At 37.1% G+C, this 17,141-nt stretch overlaps 1 protein-coding gene across 1 annotated transcript in view; it reads left to right on the top strand.

Annotated features, from left to right (window-relative positions):
• iqca1.L (IQ motif containing with AAA domain 1 L homeolog) overlaps window positions 1-17,141 on the top strand; it is an 89,546-nt gene that overhangs the window by 55,626 nt on the left and 16,779 nt on the right. Inside the window, exons 7-8 of the mRNA XM_018236072.2 lie at window positions 12,151-12,235; window positions 16,639-16,770. Coding sequence (XP_018091561.1) covers window positions 12,151-12,235; window positions 16,639-16,770 — 217 coding nt within the window. The remainder of the gene's footprint in view (window positions 1-12,150; window positions 12,236-16,638; window positions 16,771-17,141) is intronic.

Consider the following 17,141-nt stretch of genomic DNA (forward strand, 5'->3'; position numbering starts at 1 on the left):
CTATATTACCTTTCGATAGTAGTCATTACAGCCCTAAAATCTATTGAATCTTGCAATACGTTACATGAATATTTTTTACAAGGGACCCACAAAATATGAAAAATGTTAATGAAGCTAAACTTCTTCTTAAACTTCTTAGACACTTATCAGTAGGCCAGTATGGCATTTCATATAAACACCAATAAAAGAGAGACATTGATTGCATTATGTATGTAATTTCCCTAGCACCACATTCTCTGCTTCCAGGCCTGGACTGGCTGCTGTAAATTTCCATAGACAGTAACTATTAGTGGGCCTGCCTGCTTCTATCATTTCAAACTTCCACTATTCTACTGCTGCCACCAATTGCAGGGGGTAGAAAGAAATAAGAAATAACTACTTAAAGCTGGGCCAATTTCATCTTTCTTCGGAGGTAACTTATCCATGTTTTGGCTCAATAAAAAAATAATTACAATTATTCATCCTTGTGCTTATCACACAGCAGGATTGGTTATACTGTTTTGTGCAGCACATATATAGTCAGTGTTTTTCAAGATTACACTTCAAGATCCTTGTGAGAACATTTTAATTAACGTCACAGCCTATTTAAGCAGCTTTTGCAATGTCTGTAAGCACATAAAATCCTTGCAAATTAACACATGAATTTTAATCCATAGGTGAGAACCCGAAGCTTAGTATTTTTCACGCTGCATTCACAAGTAGTTCATAAATGTCCAAATATTTCTATTTATGGATCAGTTAACCCATTTTCCATGTAACTATTTCAGTTCTTCCATTTTGGGTCACATTCATTTATACTTTACTGCATCTATCTATTACCTGACTATTACAAATCTTAAATCAGCAGAACTATTAAAGGGAAATATGTGATATCTTTGTCTTGTATTTTCCTTTACATAGATTATAATTTACTATGGCATAGTTTATTACTGCATAGTTGCTGTTGCACACTTCCATGCATACAAATGTCTACCGGCAGATACGATTTAGATTTTGTATACTGTTATTTCATGATATTGATATCTACATATGTAATTACTATTCTGATGGGAAAAAAATAACACAGTATTTTAGATGAATTAATCTGCTTAGTTTGTCAAGATGTTTCATCTAAGCAAAGGACTTGTGCTTGGTCACATCTTAGATATGATAGTACACTTGCCCACCTTTCATCTGTGCCATGGCTTTAAATCTGTGTTGAAACATTCTTCGTAGAAAATCCTGTTCCCTTTTAACGTATTGGTGCATATATGAAGTCAATAGTATTTATTACATTTTGCCTACACTATACAGTATTTCCCTTCTATGGAAAAAAAACTATAGCCCTTAGAAGACCTCTGGCTTAGGTATGGTTCCACCCCTGTAAATATGAAGACATCCAGCTGCGGGGGTTGAAAGTAAAATATGCAAATACATATGTAAAACATATATCCATTTATGCAATCCTATGCTATGTGGTTCTATCTTTAGATAAATAGCAATGATTCAAATACAACCTAATGTTCACTACATGCAGTCCGAATTTATAAGAAAAGATTGCAGAGTTAAAAACTGTAGATGCAGTTGTCTGAAGGCTACACATGTCTCCTCAAATTGTCCAATGAACAGAAACTGAAAATGTAATTTTTTTTGACATACAATTCTATGCAACAATCTTCCAGAAAGAAAATCAGCTTAGTTTAACAGATCCATAATGTCAATTTATTTCTGCAATAAGGTTGAAAATCCAAGTGCTTTAGCATATAGTATTCACTCCAACGGAGGCCCTAGGAGGGCAGGAAGGGGGGTGATACAGGTGTGAGCTTAATGATCAGTGAAGTAAATAATGAACATGTAGTTAGAAAGAAGGAAATCCACCAGACTTGGCATGAAGTCCCATTAATCCAGAAGGATGTTTTGCTTTGAGCTAAGTCAGGTGAAGAGAAAGCATTATCAGATCTATTCTTGCAGGATCTGCAGCCCTCATTAGACAAGCGTAGGGGTTTTGTTACCCTTGTTTCTCTGTTTTTTTAATGTTTTTAAATGAAATACTCCATAGAAAAGGTTATCTGGGTGAATGCATTCGGCGTGTTGTGTTTTCAGTATATTATATGAAGTGGAACCGCACTTTAATCCTCTCAGCAGGAATTAAGCCAGAAACACAAAGAAATATGGAAGGAAAACCACAGATAAAGAAGCGTGTAGCCCACCCACAATTCCACTTTCTCTGCTTGCCATAAAAACCACAACCTCTAGTCAATAATTTGTCATATTCTTGTAACATTTCTAGTGTGTTCTTTCTGTATTTCTCCAACCACCCCTGTTAAGTAAATCATTTTCACCAGCATGACAAGGGTTTATTTGCAGTGTACTTTCTAGTGTCTGGTGACCAAATTTGTGAGGTTTTTTGTTGCTAACTAATAGAGCTTTGCTGGTAGCCTGACTGGTTCTGTTCCTAGGACTGACTACTCCTTACATTTGTGTGCCAGGTTATGACTTGGATGTTTAATCTACTAAAACACTTGTACAAGTGATAAAAACTGCTAATAGCCACCATTCATCAGTTTCTATTAAAAGGTAATTGCTGTGAATTGTCCAGGAAAATAGTTCTTGGGCAAAACACAGGATAAGCGGGACCTTTAGAAAATAATGCAGAATAATCCATAGAGTGAATTGCCAGTATGGGTATATTATGTGATAATTAACATCAGTCACAAGACACTGATTGATTAGAGAGGAACAATAAATTAGGCAAGGATGAAGAATTTAACCAATATGCAGTGAGGCTTTAGGGATATCACTAGCAACTGGAGACTCCCTCTGCTCACAGCCCACCCATTGTGTAGTAAGTGACCCTGGATTGACTTCATTACTTCAAATATGTGCCTTTAAAAAGGTTGCTGCCTTTTTTCCTAGCTTTCCATCAAGATTATTGTCAAGACAATACTGACCCCATAACTTAATCACCATCATCTGCTCACCTTAAGGGTGATGGTCTGTTACGTATGTATATATATATATATATATATATATATATATATATATATATATATATATTGAAATTGGGAGTCAGCCCTGGTTGGTCTATCTGTACCCTGAGCTCAACAGCAACTGCTCCTTCCTTAGAGAGTCTTCTATAAAACTAAACTGCATACTGGGAAAGTTTAAAAGATACATATAGCAGATGTTTGATAAACTTGTTTGACAAATAGTTATTCTTTACTAACAGTTATGATGTATTTATATATTTGAGTTCTGTGAGTCACTGATTGTTCTAATTGGATAATTCCAGCCGTTTACAATCCACTACTGACAAACAGCATGGTTGAATGTATTGAAAAAAAGAAAAAAACGTATTCTAAATGAAACTTTTCTGTGTAAAAAACTATAAAAATAATTATTACATATCCACTATAGTTTAGTGTTTTTTTTATACAAGATATGAAAAACTGTGCCAAAGTTTAGTCTGTTCACTTGTACATATTTGTATGATAAAGCATAGATTTGAGAGAGGTACAGTATATCCCAGTTTGGTGGAAAGGATTTAAAAACTTTACAAAGTATTTCGTTTTTTTGGTGCAGAACATGGGAAACTGCAACAGTTTGTGATGACGATTATGACAACCATAAAACCTGGCTAACCTCAGTGGGATAAAAGCTCCTTATCTGCTTTTAGATTTTATGTTTCGATGCTTGAAAATTGTGTGGACTTGCCTGATTTACCCTAGAACAGGTTTCTAATCCTCAGAATAGAAGGCAGGCCTGTGGCCAGACAGGGGATAAATCTCAGTGCAAGACGGAGATGTAAGGAACCTGTCTACAATAAATCAGCACACCATAAGTGTATTTTGGAGGCAGCATATGGGTCTGTGCTAAAAACTTTTTTACATTTAGTGAGCAGGGTGGAATTCTCCAGAGTGCACTTTGATTATGATATACCTTGTTCTTAATCCTTATGTTATTCCTCAAGCATTACATGTGAAAAGGGAGTAAAACAGATTAGTCATACCTCTATTCTGGTGTCTGCAACAATGTTTCCCAAAGATACAACCATTTTATTTTTACTTTTGAGCTGTACCCAACCTTGAACCCAATATGTCCTTTTTTGGCAATGGCATTTCAATAAGACAATAATAAAATGACACTAATTGATACAGGACATTAGTTGCAAGAAATATGGCACATATTGTTTTGAGGATACCCACATAAAAGAGCAGGTAGAATATCAAATGGGCATGGTCTGGATCAGGGTCATAGCTAGGAGGGGGTAACTAGATTTGACTGGAGTACATTGAAGGTGTCTAAAGCTCTCTATAGCTCTACTTGAATACATAGTGCTGTATATTTTTTACAAGACATGTAAAGTACAAACAGGGAGGATAAACATTGCTATAAATAACTATAGGGTTACAAATAGTGATGGGCGAATTTATTTGCCAGGCGCGAATTCGCGGCGAAGTTGCACAATTCGCGAAACGCCCGCGAAAATTCGGGGCAAAAATTTGCCGACGTCAAAAAAAAAATTCTGAAAAAACGGACGCCGGTGTCAAAAACGGGTGCCGGCGTCAAAAACTAGACGCAGGCGCCGTTTCGTGAATTTTTCACCATTTTCGCCGTTTCGCAAATTTTTCGGTGAAGCGAAACGGCGCAAATTCGCCCATCACTAGTTACAAAGAAATGGGGCGACACTGGAGGGATTAGGTTCCTAAAGTTTACAATCTGTCCCAGTTTTTAATTGGTTTTATTGGGTTATTCTGTTATTCTGCATTTAAATAGTTCTTCACCCATCCTGCATGCAGCAAATTTTCATTGGGTACAGGAAGATGTATATCTAAAGCTTATATGTTGAACATCTCTAAAATGGTCCTGTATATGTGTATGTGTTCAACTAATCACAATTTTTGTCCATATGGACACAATATCTTTTGTTCGCATGCACATACTAAGTACAGGCACGAGACCTCTTATCCAGCAACCAAATATGTGTATTTGTCAAACATATAATTACCGTACTAATAAAAACTGAACATGAAGACACCCATAGTCTTAAACATCTATTAAACTAATACAGACATAGAACAAAAATGCAGAAATTGGGTAATGCTGATAATTTTACAGTCATTAAATAAGTACCAAGCCTTAGTATTTGCTATCCACAGGCTATTTTATCTCACAACCCACGCATAATACAACATGGCATACATTCAAATAACCCTACTTATAATATTCCCCTAGGCATAAAATATGGTGAACAGCATAACTTTCACATTTATCTCAAAAACACGTTTTCATTCTAGATATGTTTAATGACAATAAATGATAAATGTCCTGTGCTAACGACATAATGTTAAGATAACAGCTAAAATGTGAATGCAGCGCCATTAATCTCGTTAAATATTTTCGTTGATCGGTAAATATTATGACATCCAAGGGTGATTACTATATAAAGCACTATAAATGGTCGTTAGCCCTTATTTATGAAGTCACGTCAGTAGTGACGTATTTGATGGTGCCTCACTCTTTTTCTCTTCACATAGTTTAACAGGTTTGTATTTATTTTTTTAACATTTTTTTTGTGAACCAAATGTATCCCACAGCAGTACAATCGCTCTTCATAAAAGCCATGATGAAAGAGTTTCGGGTACTAATTGTGTTTTGCGTGACTAGATTTAGCCATGAAAGTAAAAAAGACATGTGTGTTTATAACATTTGGGTCAGTGTTTCAGGGGCAAGCAACTGCTAAGTATACATATACTACACAGAAAAAAGTAGAGTGTATAGAAGTCACAGGAGAAGGACTCATCTGGGTTCGCATTTACAAATCCCTTTGGCACGATTGCTGAAGCCATGAAGAGTGCTTATGACCCATCCACTGAGAATTTGTATTGGTGGGATTTGTGCAACCTGTTCTTTGCACCTTGTTCTAAATCTAGTGCAAGGTGCAAAGTGCCTTTAATACATCTGGTGCATTTTAGAGAAGAATGACAAGCAGTTGCATGGAGGTGCTTCTAAAACAGGTTACTATAGTATAATTAGCCCTGTAGAGTGCCTAACATATAGTTGTAGATGCAACCAACATCCCACCATTACCTGTGTTAATTAAAGGTGCCAGGACTGTAAGACCTGTATACTTTTTATCAAATTGAGCCAATTTCATATGATCCAGTAGTGGCACAATATAAACAATATTAACTGATTTTTAAAATGTTACATAAGGTTTTTTTCCATTTGAAATCTTTGACATTGCCTCCACTGATGGTAACTTATATTCATAAACAACAAACATCTCAGCACAGGGACTTCCACCTTTGTGAGTAATATTTTATTTTGAAAATATTTTGTTTGATTTTCATGTTAAACAAGTGATAACAGTATGACAGCAAATATAATGCAGATGAAGAAAGACATGTTGTAATTGATACAATGGCATAGTGTTATTAAAAACTAAATACCATTTAAAGAGACTGACAACAACTAACTGAAATTAACTAAAATTAACTAAGCCAGTGGATGTACACATATTGAAAGAAAGAAAGAAAAATGTCCATTCGTCAACTGGAATGTCTAAAAGCGCATCTTACAATTGGAGAAACCGTCCTATCTGTTCACCTGTATTAGAGTTACAAGCTTCAAGATAAGGAGACCAAATCAGTTTAAAAGAGTCTTTGGAATTATTTCCTTTGGTTTTGGTTAATAAGGCCAACTAAGCTGGTTCATAAAAGAAATAGCATCTGCTAAAGAGGGGGGTTCTTTTTTGTAACCAAGAATTAAATAAAGCTTTCTTGGAAGCAGCTAGAAAAAAAACTGTCAATAAATTATTTTCACGGGAAATAAAATTTGTGTTAGAAACTGAAGAAAATACTATATTATCTAGATGCAAAAAAGCAAAGCACAGAGATAATTTAATCTTTATCTTCAATTGATAATTCAAAAAACCAGTGATTTCCCTCGAATATAGATCAATCTTTGCACAGGACCATAGATAATGAAAAAGTGACACATTAGTCTCGTCACATTTAGGACAGTATGAAATAGGGCTATTAGAGGAATTTTTCAAAAAACAATTTTCCATAGCCTAGGTGGATAAGCTTAAAATGTTGTATCCTCCAACTTTCTGCTAAAATTAGTTTATTATAATCCCTAATAGATTTTACCAAATCTGAGGGAGTTATTTGACAATGCAAAAAATTAAGACCATTTCGTGGAAGGTTTTGATAACGGGTGTAAATCTGAACTATAGGCATTCCAAAATGTCATAGAAAGAGAGCTAATAGAGATCAAACCAGGGAATTCCAAAAACTCTGCCAAATCGTCTGCAAGCTTGTGTTCAGCTAAATCCAGGTTTTTATTATTATGTAGCATATTAGGACCGCATTGACACGCTAAATAATAGTATCTATCAGTATCCTGAAGCTTGTATTGTTCTTTGAGTTTTGACCAAGGCATTAAGGCTTTCTTAAGCGGATCAAATATATCTTTTACCAAAACCAGTGACTTTCTCTTAATTGAAAATATAAAAGTATCAGTCTTTTGATAATCTGAAGGTTTAAGTAAGAGTTTGGCTGGCATGTAAGGGGTTATTGTATAGCTATACCTATGCCGAGAGAATAAATGTTTCCACACAAATATAGAGTCACGATAGATAGGATTCCTCTTAAAGTCATAAGGAACATTGCCCCATTTGCTATGCAAAACAGATAAAACATCAAAAAAGGGTTCTTAAAAGATCTCAATGTCAGGGTTTGTAAATGTATTGCCTTGAGAGGTCCACTCAATAAGATATCTGGCGAGGGCTGATAAATTAAATGCTCTGAAATCAGGAAGGTTTAATCCTCCAAGCTTAACTGGAGCTCTCAATTTATAGAGGACAATTTTTGCCTTTTTACCCTTCCAAATAAATTTAGTTAAAGCAGAGTCAAGTTTCATTGTGAGTGATAGACATTTACTTGTACTATAGCTGGGAAAGTTTACATTAACCATAATTGATGGTAATATGAGGCAATGCCAGGTTTCATCTGTGAGAAACATTTCAATTCAATATAGCATCGTTAATATTAAAGGTTGTTTATTTATCCCCTTTTTAATCCTGCATTATGGAAGTAGCACATGCACTGCTTTTGAACCCAGACTAGATTAGAAATCTGTCCTTGCCACAGAAGATCATTCTTGGAACTTTAACAGTATTAGGCTCTCCAGTTTGCCCTCTAGGTATATAAATTTTGGCTTCATTGTTCAAAATGATCTCTTGTTCTAGCAACTTCTGTGCCTGAATGTCTAGTATGCAATTATAAAGGGAACCCTACAGAAAATTAGATTATAATTCACAAGTAATAGCCCATGATAAAAGGGTTGTGGGAGAGGAATGTTGGTACTTGTTCAGCATAGGATGTGTTGATAGAAAAAGCTGATAAATAATGATCATGCTTTGTCCTTTGGCTCCACATTCCCTTGAATAGCAGATGGGCTGCTGCAGGTCAATGAGCCATGTTATGTCAGGCTCTACTCCTAGTAAGAAGATTCCATGGAATGAGGCAAAGGTCCCACATCCCTTTTTTTTCTCCTCAGCCTCCACACTCACATCAGGTCAGGATCTACCATCAATAAAGGAACACTGCCACAAATTTTGAAAGTTGCAACAAAAGATTCATCATTGAAGAACTGGATGTCAACATCTTAATCCTCTATGTGACCAGTATACTGGTATTCCTCACGTTCAGTTAAAAGAGGTCCTAAAGGCCCCCCAGGAGTCTTAATGCACCAGAGAGTTTTACTGACATCACCCAGAAGTAGAACATCTCCCTCCCAGACCTACTATTACTTAACCAAACACATCTTCTTTTAAAAAGGAGTGTTTTACAGCAGTTTATTGTCTCCCATCGAACCATCACTTATTACTCCATCAACATTAACCAAACATAGTTTACATCAACTGCCATTTACACAATCCTATTGAAAATTACACAATCCATATTGCTTGGGCAGCTATATATATGTTATTTCAAATAATTCAAACAACAAACTCACTCATCAAGTTCCTTACTAAATCACCCCATATTCTGTCATCCACCCAGGCATAAGACATTACAACACAAATGAAAAAGCTGATTGTACTAACATGCACATACTTTAAGTACACTCTTGAAACAATCAAAGGCTGTCAGAAACAATTAATCTTCATAATGTTCTATTGAAAAGCCTTAGACTTACACCCATATCTAATAAAAGGCAGTAAGTTTGCCCAGAAGCAGTAACCCATAGCAACCATTAAGGTTTATCCATGTAAACAGGTGACCTGTAAATTCTACCTGCTGATTGGTTGCTATGAGTTACTGCTCCTGGGCAAACTTACTGCCTTTTATTACATAGACCCATTATTGTCTTACTTTGGCAAAGCTGATGCCATTTACTGAAGACACAATAAATAGCAAATGAGTGGCTGTGGTTGACCAGAGACATACTATTTGCATGTTGCATTGAAAAGCAGATATTTTGTTTGTTTGCAACTAAATTATTAGATTAATTATTGATGGGTAGTAGAGGGCAATTTGTATATGTTGGCTAGATTACTGGGGAAGATTTATTAAAATTCTAAATTTTATAGGCTTTTTTCCAAAAAAACGTTATCTCTTTAAAATTTGAAAAAACAACTGGAACACAGTGAAATCACATTCTACCCTTCAATTTCAATTACTGTTCAAAAATTTCAAATTAATAGAGAAAACAAATGGAAAACTAGCTTGCAAATTGAAAATACAACTCCCATTTATTTCAAGGTGTATTCAAGTTTTTAAAGAGTTTTGTGCTAAATTCATGATTTATGTGGCAAAAAACTCAAATTGGGGTAAAAAAATCTAATTTTATATGTTGCTAAATCTGCTTTTGGTGTTTTGCGACTGGCAAGTAATCATTGCTTCCTGAGATAAATGAGATAGTCTTTCGGGAGATACACTTTTGCATATAATAATGGCTGTGGTCACGGTGTAAACGTACCCAGTGCTGGATTTCAATACTTGGAGCCCAGAGGCCTGCTACGGGCCTGAACGTACCTAATACAGGTATGAGATCCATCTATTAGACTAAAGGTATGACAATTCAAATTATAGAAAGATCCATTGTTTGGAAAATCCCAGGTCCCAAGTATTCTGGACATTAGGTCCCATACCTGTTTTTCCATTTATCTGCACTGAATAGCACACTGAAAAGCACAGCTGCCACTTTAGTGCAGCAACACAGAGCGGAACAGAGATCCGCCCAATAAAAGTGAAAGCAGACATTTTCGGGTCAACCTCCATTCCAGGTTACTGCACTAAAGCAGGAGCTGTGCTTTTACCATTAAATTTGGGGAGATAACAGGGATAGTTAGATAGGAACAGAGATGTATAGTAAGTTTCTGCTGAACACTGGTGAATATAGAATATATCACAGCATTAAAGCTCTTAGTATGTTTTCAGCCTTAATGGATTACCATAAAGGCAATCCAATCAGTTGCATGGAGCCCATGGCTTCCTGGGGTCCCAGAGGTCTGGAGAGGCGGGATGGAGGCAGCGCTGGAGTAGTTGGAAACAGGCCTGGGGTGAATCAGGGCAGTGCTGGGGAGGATCGGAGATGGGGAGGGTCACCACTTCATGGCCTTCATGAAAGTTAATCCACCCATGCCCTTCATTATATGTTCAGGTATGCTGGGAGTGTAGATCTACAACATTTGGGTTTAATGACACTGTTATGAAAGTGTTACATTCACATTATGCATATTTTATTTTTTTCCTTCATGCCTTGGCAATCAGCATTAGTTAGTGATGGGGAAAGTCTGATTTGTATTCAAATTGATCAAAAGTTTTGCATAGACTGATGTAGGTTCATATGGTTTTTTAATCAAATCCACTAGGCTTAGGCTGCATTAATCTGCACTGGAAACCAAAGATCTGTGCCAGCATAATCAGATTAAAATATCATTCAAATGCCAGTGCTTCAAAGTGTCTATATGCGAGCATTTTTGCATAAATTGCATTATCATCAAATGCTTTCCCTAATCATAGCACAGCTTGGCCCCAATCTCAGCTACTTACATAGATTTTAGTCATGTGACATTTAACCCTTTCATCAATAAAAGATTCCTGAACAAAATGTTCAGTTACTTGGAAAAAACTAATTTAAATAAATGGTTATAATATGACTTTTTTTAGTGTACATCTGTATTTTTCAGCCTTTCTAGCATATACCCTGGCCCTTAAAGTCACATATTTCCTGATGTAAATGATGTCCAGTACCTACAGACATGAAGGTTTTTGTGAAACATACATCATGTTAAATGGAGAGTATGTCCAGTCTCATATACAAACCTGTGTTGCACACAGAACCTTTGGTTTAAGTTTACAAAAGCACTTTATGCATGGAAAACACTAGCACATTAGCCTATGTTTTTGTAAATATGTCTGTCAAATGTGCTTTGGGAAGATTCAATACATCTTGATACATACGTTTGTATGTTTCTCCACATATTTACACACAATCTGTTTAGCATAACTGCTTATAGTAATTGGCTTTGCACTATAACAAAGGGTTATAAAGAATCTCTTCTGCATAATACACCTTGGGCCATCATATGTGCATGTAGATAAATTATATGGGGACACAATATATTACTCAAGGGGCAGGGTACATAGTAAAAACACAGGTACTTTGCACCCTGCCTCGTGGATCAGCACCCAGAATGCAGCACAAAATCTGTCCTTTCTGCATGAATACCTGTATTTGGCACCCCTGTATTAATGTAAATTAAATGTTGTACCCTTGCTCTAAACCACAGCAAACAAGACATTTACATTCACTGTTGGTTGAACCAGGTGTAGATTGGTTATGTTAAAATTTGTTATGATACTGTGTATCACTGGAGAAATGTTAGTGTATTTTGTAACATAATCTACTCTAAAAAGGAATTCCCTGCAATGCTACATGTTGTTTTTGTAATGATAGTTTTAATTTGTTTTGAACATACTTAAACAGTGCGTATCTTCCATTTATTTCCAGATAATTCCTTGGAATTTTATTGTTTGTTCAATTCACAACACATTTTTTCTTAGCATGTTTAAATTTACAGTTATGAATGGGAACATTACTTATCTTTTAACAGGAAAAGAAATATCTTTCTAAAAGTAGGGCTATATTTTGCAGGCATGCAACAGGAAAATTTCCCGATTTCCCAGATGAAGACGATGGTGGTTCCAATGTTATCTTTGCTCAGAAGACTCCAGAGCAGGTATCACAATTATAAAATCTTCAGATACGTGGCCAAGCAGGGCACCTGAATAGTTCCCGATGGGCCTCAAAATAGGAACATTTCATTTAGTCCTTTGATATTCCTACCATAGGCCTAAATAACATAAATAATATTGAGCACTTCATCTAATATTCATGAGAGTGGACCATTGATATCAGATTTCTGGTGGGCCCTACTGGTTTCATTAAAGGAGAAGGAAACCCCCCCTGGGCGCAAAAATCCCTCCCCCCTCCCCTGTGTTGCCCCCCTCCCTCCTCCCCCCTGGCCTACCTGTCCCCCCGGGCAAATGCCCCTAACTTGTTACTCACCTCTCTGCGCAGGTCCTGTCCACGGAGCTCACAGGCGCCATCTTCTCCCAAGCGGTCTTCTTCCCGGATTAATCAGCATCTTCTGGCGCATGCGCAGTAGGAGCATTTACCGGTACGGATATACTGCGCATTCGCCGAATGTCACAAAGTGAAATCGGAAAACTTTGTGACTTTTGGCGCATGTACCGGTAAATGCTCCTACTGCGCATGCGCCAAAAATGCAGATCAAAGCAGGAAGGAGACCGCTTGGGAGAAGATGGCGTCTGTGAGCTTCGTGGACAGGACCTGCGCAGAGGGGTGAGTAACAAGTTAGGGGCATTTGCCCGGTGGGACAGGTAGGCCAGGGGAAGGAGGGAGGGGGGCAACACAGGGGAGGGGGGAGGGTTTTGCGCCCAGGGAATTTCCTTCTCCTTTAAGATATTGTGGCTTAAAGGAGAACTAAAGCTTAAATAAAGAAGTATGGTACAAATTATATACATTGGGGGCTATGTAATAAAAGATACTATGTTTGCCCAGAAGCAGTAACCCATAGCAACCAATCAGAAGGTAGAATTTACTGGTCACCTATTTAAAAGCAAAGATCCTATTGGTTGCTATGGGTTACTGCTCATGGGCAAACTTACTGCCTTATATTGCATATGGGGGATTATGTTTAGGAGTTTTATACCAGTCCAAGGGAAAAACAGCTTTTTAGCAGTGAAGATCTGTGCCTCTAAAAATGCCCCAGTAGTTCCCCATCTTCTTTCCTGCAAAGTCACTGCACATGTTCTGTGCTGTTGTCAGTTATTGGGCTTAGGGACAGATGCCCAAGATACTGAATATATATATATATAATATCACAAAATAAGGCTGATTAGTAAATAATTCAGGTTATTATTACTACATGGCAGCTCAGAAACAACCAGCACAATTAGCACCAGAATTTAATTGCATCAACCCATTTTTTACTTGATAATTTGTGACAGAAAACCTCTAAGCTTAGCTTCTCCACGGCTGCTCAAAGCACACTGAGAATCACAGTGTGTCACAGACACAAAATCCAAGATGGGAAACTGCTTTGACAATTTTGTAAGGCCTAGATCATTATTACTATAGAGAAGCTGAAACTATAGGCTGGTTCAATAAGTTATATTCGAACGATTTAATCGATCGAACGAACAATTTTACTTTGATTTCTAAAAACGTAGCCAAATCTTGGCTATAGGTTCTAGGAGGTCCTCATAGGCTAACATAGCAATTCGGCAGGTTTAAGGTGGTGAAGTGTTGAAGTCAAACTCTTTTAAAGAGACAGTACTTCAATTTTCAAAGTCGAAATTTTATACTTCAAATCAAAGTCGAATTTAGGCCTATTCGATGGTCAAAGTACCCAAAAATTAGTTCGAGATTCAAAGTTTTTGAATTTGAATATTCACTTCGAATTCACTTCGACCCTTAGTAAATGCGCCCCATAGTGTCCTTAACGAAAGCACTCATGGCAAATTAACACCTTTTAGGCGATATAAATATAAAAGAAGAACTTTATTAATCCATGCTTAATACCATATAAAATATGGCATTTCTAATGATATTTATTTTTAGGAGTTAGTTCTCCTTAAGGGTATGGAAATTACCATGTCCTGTGAACTAAGCAGGCTGCAAATAGTTAGGCAGATATGAATAGGAAAAAATGTACGTACAAAGGCACCATTCCACATGCAGCAGGTGAAAGAAGGCTTTACAGGGGTAGGATAGGGAAATTAGTAGATGTCTGGGAGTTTAGACTGCAAGAAGGAGTATCCCGAACAGACCCTTGAGCCTCTAGCAATGTTACTGCCATGCCTGTTATCAGAGGAGATTAGATGTTGGTTTCTGCTTATGACCCTGTGTGACTGCTTTGCACACTATCTTGCCTTATCCCCAACTTCAACATTGATATAAATTTAATTTAAGCTAGGTAACCTCTTACTTTTGTCTCCGTTGGCCCCTTCATTGAGTTATTAGTACAAACATGGCCATGTATGTGTAGGAGTACTAACCACTACCTGTTGCTTGGCAAGTTAGGGAATGGTCACAGGGGTACCAAGTACATTAAAACTCCCTCCAAGTTGTCAATATTTTCCAGAGCAATAATTTCCTTCTCCAGCATCCCAGCTGCTGCTTGTTATTTAATATGTCTGCACAATAAAATATTGAAAGGGAACGCAAAGCATTGTAATGTTTCTAACTTGTACTTCTGTATCCTCTACCCTTTCATTGTTATTATTTTATTTCTGTTACTGGATCTCTTGCTATAGGGAAATGGTCGGGATTCTAATTCCCCCCATGCATGTTACTGGCCCACTTCTGCATGTGCTTTGTACTCCTGGCTCCTGTCTTTGATCCCACGAGTGATAATAAGTATCAAATGGTTGCACATGACACTCAATACTCCTGACCACAAGTGAGAGGTGCCTTGCACTCATTCAAGCCTTCTTACGAGTCAGCTGCTTTGTCAGGGGTCTCCACCGAAATCCTATTTCATTTAGTACTATGAGCTTTTGTTCAGAAGGCAGATTTTTTTGCAGATTCTGATGTCTTTATTTACCAGTTTAAAATATTACAGATGTTAGATATTTTCTGTCCAGACCAATATAAAAGAGCTATCCTTTTCTAAAATACTCCACTTAGATGGTAATTATCAAGCAGTTCTATTTATGTCTCTCCCCTACATTATTGATTAAAAGAATACAGAAATGCTGAATTTCTATACAAGTCATTCTCAGCTGAGCAAGCTCAAATAATTGTCTGCTGGGTAGCTGCACACGTTTCTGAATAACTGAGCCAGCATATTTTGGTTCTGTTATCTACCCTATGACATGTTCATTGCAAGTGCTTTTGTGCTTCTCATCTGACTTATTTCTATAGCCCTCTCACACATTGATGTATGGGGGCTCAGACTGCCATCGGATTTATTTGCTAGTTAGCATTGAAGTCAAGCTTATGCTAAGCAGCTTTCATTATTTACGGGGAGGCAGGACTTTGTACTCTTTTATACAAAATTTAAGCTGGTTTTTAAGACAAAATGTAGTAAATGCAGAAAAGAGGTAAATAGACATTTCTCAGAAACAGCAGATCCATGCACTATCTGTCCTCAAGTAGTAGGAATGTCCAACCTTCCTTCCTTTGCATTACAAGGATGTTAGCTAATCTTAAACTAACTTACATAATAAAGGGAACCTATTATATTAAGGCTGTTTCCCCCACCGGAGGTATGGGCTAATAGAGTTGCCTCCGACAACCATGTTAGCACTCTAAGCATGTGAATAATAGGGAGCTCGCTTATTATGCACATACATGTGCCATAGGATCAGAGGTGGAGTTATACATGTGCATAATGAACAAGGCTGGAGACTCACCTATTATGCACAAATATGGCCACTCACAGCGGGAGCTCCCTTCCAGTGCAGGTGGCATAGTGCTCTATAGCTCTCTAGTGCTAAAAAAGTGTTGTTTCCCCATAACAGGAGTGTCGCTCTATTAGCCTGCACCTCCAGTTATGGAATCAATTTTGCTGTGATAGGTGCTCATTAAGGCAGGTGTGAGGTACAGGGCTTCCTAGCATGGCAGTGCTCAGCACCTTGCTTCTGATATAAAAACAGCAAGCAGCACAATGGCACGTGACTGGCTGCTAATAGGCATACGTGCTTTACTGAATGGCAAAATCATAGCACAATTTTAATAAACAAGTCACTGCATTTTCTCCTTAGGTAAGTGCAAAATACCCTGTGGAGCCCATTTATAAAATTTAAACTGGAAAATCCTAATGGATTCCAAGTAGTTTGAATTTTAAGAAACTGCACCAGATCATTAAGCCCCAAGAAATTAACAGTGCAATACAATTAACACAATGCATGTTAATGGGGTAATTTTGTGATTTGGAACAGTGCTTGCTACACTGGAATAAAAGGAGCATGTTATAACTCAATGAATCTGTATTTTCTTTGACCAAGCCAATGCTGTTCCTAAAAATGTGTATGTAAAGTGAATACCTGCATGTACAGTATAATGGATATGTGTATGTAGAAAATGTGGTAAAATCTTGTTGTCTTTTTTCAGGTTGCAGCAGAACTTGCTGCCAAAGAGGAAGCCAAGGAAAAGAAAAAAAAAGAGAAAGGGAAGAAAGAGAAGGAAAAAAAGAGTGGGAAGAAAGGAAAAAATAAATCTAAAGGGAAGAAAGGAAATGAAGAGGTGAGAATGAACCTAATGTTCAGTATGAAATTACATCTGATCAAATCATGTTCTTTGTTTTGATTTCAAATGTACACAAAAGAATTTAAGTTTTGTATTTCCCATATATGCAGTTTGTGTCTCAGCTTTATGTTGCTCTACATCAGGATGCTGCTTTATAATCAAGCTCCAGATGGAGAGCAAGGCACAAAATGTACACTTTTAACACACTGAGGCTGATTAACAATGGCAGGTTCTAAACTGTACAAGTGCAGTTGCCCATATCAACCAAAAAGATATTTGCTTTCATTTCATTTTCTAACTGGCACTATCTCTACTACCTCCCATTGTCAATTACAAGTCACTGACATACTGAAATTGTGCACTGATGT

Source organism: Xenopus laevis, chromosome 9_10L (genome assembly GCF_017654675.1).
Source record: "Xenopus laevis strain J_2021 chromosome 9_10L, Xenopus_laevis_v10.1, whole genome shotgun sequence".
NCBI classification, from domain to species: domain Eukaryota; kingdom Metazoa; phylum Chordata; class Amphibia; order Anura; family Pipidae; genus Xenopus; species Xenopus laevis.